Source organism: Nematolebias whitei, chromosome 5 (assembly GCF_014905685.2).
Source record: "Nematolebias whitei isolate Nwh7 chromosome 5, NemWhi1, whole genome shotgun sequence".
Taxonomy (NCBI): domain Eukaryota; kingdom Metazoa; phylum Chordata; class Actinopteri; order Cyprinodontiformes; family Rivulidae; genus Nematolebias; species Nematolebias whitei.
The window spans coordinates 1195964-1198268 of record NC_056502.1 but is presented as its reverse complement, the minus strand read 5'-3'; the positions used below and the strand labels follow the sequence as shown (position 1 = coordinate 1198268).

The window sequence follows — 2305 nt, the reverse complement described above, 5'->3', positions numbered from 1 at the left end:
GATGGACCGGAGACCCGTCCACGTGTCACTGTGATGGACCGGAGACCTGTACAGTTGTCCCCTGCCTCCCACAGAGACACTTGGACAGGTAATGAAAATGGACAGAGGTTTTCTAACATAAAACCAACTCGTGGAGTTGCAACTGAAGGTGGGGACAGAATGTTTGGGTGGGGGGGTGGGGGGGGGCAGCTTGTCCCGGCTGACCCTCCACCTGAATAAACAAACATGTTTACAAGAACAAACATCAGCTGAGTGAGTAAACAACACTCCAGAAGCCACGCCCATCACCTGTCTGCTGCGCTCTGATTGGTTCGTTTAACAAACGTTTGAGCTGCAACAATAAATTTTATTCACGTTTCATTTTAATTTTATATTCGCTCAAATAATTATTTTACTTTTGATCTTTAAACCTGTGCTTTTATTTTAATAGTTTGTTGTGTTGTTGACATTCTTGAAGCTCCTGATGTTTTTTATTTTAACTGATTGTTTCACCCAGCTGTCCAGAAACTATCAGAAACCCATTTACCTGCACAGCTAGAACCAGGACCAGAACCTGGACTCTGGTCCTTGAAGAACTCACCATGTCTGCTTCACTTCCTGCTTCAGGTCAGGGTTAAGAAATCTTGAGTCAGTCAAATCCAGGTGGGTCCAGATCAATCCAGGTGGGTCCAGGTGAACTCTGTGTGGACTTGGTCCTGCTGAGTCTGGATCAGATCCCTCAGGTTCGGTTCAGTTTTCTCTCAACATGTTCCACTTCGTCACTTTTCTGATTTCTTCCTTTGGTCTCAGTCTGAACTCCTTGCAGGTGTGGGCAGGTGTGGCCCCGCCCCACCTCCACAGAACTCTGGGTAATGGAGTCCCAGCCCTGTCTGGATCCACTCTGCTGCCACCCAGTGACCCGAACCGGAACTGCAGCCAAACTGTTTTTTTTTCTTCAGACTTTTGGGTTTCATTTGTCCGACTCACTAAAAGCTTCTATTGTGAACAACTTACGGATTGACTGCAGAACCAGAACCTGACCCGGACCAACAGGTCTGAGTGCTCTGGGTTCTGATCGTTTCTGCTCAGAACCGTTTGGGTCTTTCTTCACCTGCATGTTTTCAGCTGTCTGCTCTGGTTCCTGACCAGAACCGACGCTCCCAACAGAACCATCTGGTCCAGACTTTAAATCTAGTTTATTTTGAGCTCGAGGTTTTAAAGAAGTTTTAGGGTCAAACTGTTCATGAATTCACTCAGAAACAAATTTCACTTTAAAGGAAACCATTTACAGGAACTGACGTCTTTGGGTCCAACAGAACCTCTGTTGGACCCAAAGACAGGTCAGGTCTCAGAATGATGCGTTCACTGAACTCAGGAAATAAAAACTTGTTTCAGCTAATGGTCAGAAACTGGTTTTAGGAGTTCTCAGCAGGTTAAATTTCCCACGTCACTGAACACACATTGAGTCCAGAGTTTTTGTTCATGGACCAACCTGGACCAGCTCTACAGCTGGCACAGGACCAGACTGTTCTGAAAGACAGATCAGAACCGAACTGAGCCCCGAGTGGTTCACTGACTAAATGTTTGGATCGTGCACACGTCTGCTATCAGCCGAGAACTTCTCGTAGACCTCGGGTAAGTGGGACTCAGAAATAACAAAGAAAACACACACAAGTTGTTTAATCAGTTTTATCATCACTTCCTGTTCACCTGGAAACACCTATGAGTCCAAACTAAAACTGAGCTGCTCCCTGATTGGCCAAAAGTCCTGCTGAGCAGCCAATGAGAGCTGTTTGCACAAATATGGAAAAAGAGGAGGAAAGACTCCAAACAGAAATCTTCCAGAGAAGATGAGAGAAAACGTGAAGAAAAGAAGACGTCAGGGGTCCGCGGGTCACATGATGCCGTTGGTGAGGTACTGGAAGCCGTCGTACAGTTTGGTGGTCAGAGACCTCATGGATCCGTCCACCAGCTGGTCGATCAGCAGCTGAAGCTGCTCCTCTGTCAGACTCATGTGGAAACGCTCCTTCAGGCCTCGCATGGTGCTGGAGCCGTGGAAACAGGGCAGCTGGGATCCTGGAGGGGGCACAGAGAGGATGGGTGGGGTCAGAGGGTGGGAGTGGAAACGGGTGGGTCTGTGGGTGGTTCCATCTCTCACCCTGCTGCATGATCTCCACAATCTGCAGAACTCTGTCCATGTGCTTCCTAGCTGCGATCAGACCCTGAAGCATCAGCATTTTGTAGTAGTTAAACATGTCGCCGTCTGGACCGCCCATCACCTGTCAGACAAGACAGAGGGTTTAAAATCATCTGTCAGACAAGACAG

General features: G+C 47.8%; 2 protein-coding genes across 2 annotated transcripts in view; both read right to left on the bottom strand.

Moving 5' to 3' along the window:
* The window catches only part of LOC119409597 (atrial natriuretic peptide receptor 1-like), a 66677-nt gene extending 66094 nt beyond the window's left edge, over positions 1-583 (bottom strand). Inside the window, exon 1 of the mRNA XM_037676497.1 lies at positions 527-583. Within this exon, the coding sequence (XP_037532425.1) occupies positions 527-583 (57 nt within the window). The remainder of the gene's footprint in view (positions 1-526) is intronic.
* A 1107-nt stretch (positions 584-1690) lies between these two features.
* LOC119409596 (phosphatidylinositol 4-kinase beta-like) overlaps positions 1691-2305 on the bottom strand; it is a 2710-nt gene continuing 2095 nt past the window's right edge. The window contains exons 2-3 of the mRNA XM_037676496.1: positions 2138-2258; positions 1691-2055 (exon numbers count right to left, since the gene is read on the bottom strand). Of these exons, the coding sequence (XP_037532424.1) occupies positions 1874-2055; positions 2138-2258 (303 nt within the window). The 3' untranslated portion in view covers positions 1691-1873. The remainder of the gene's footprint in view (positions 2056-2137; positions 2259-2305) is intronic.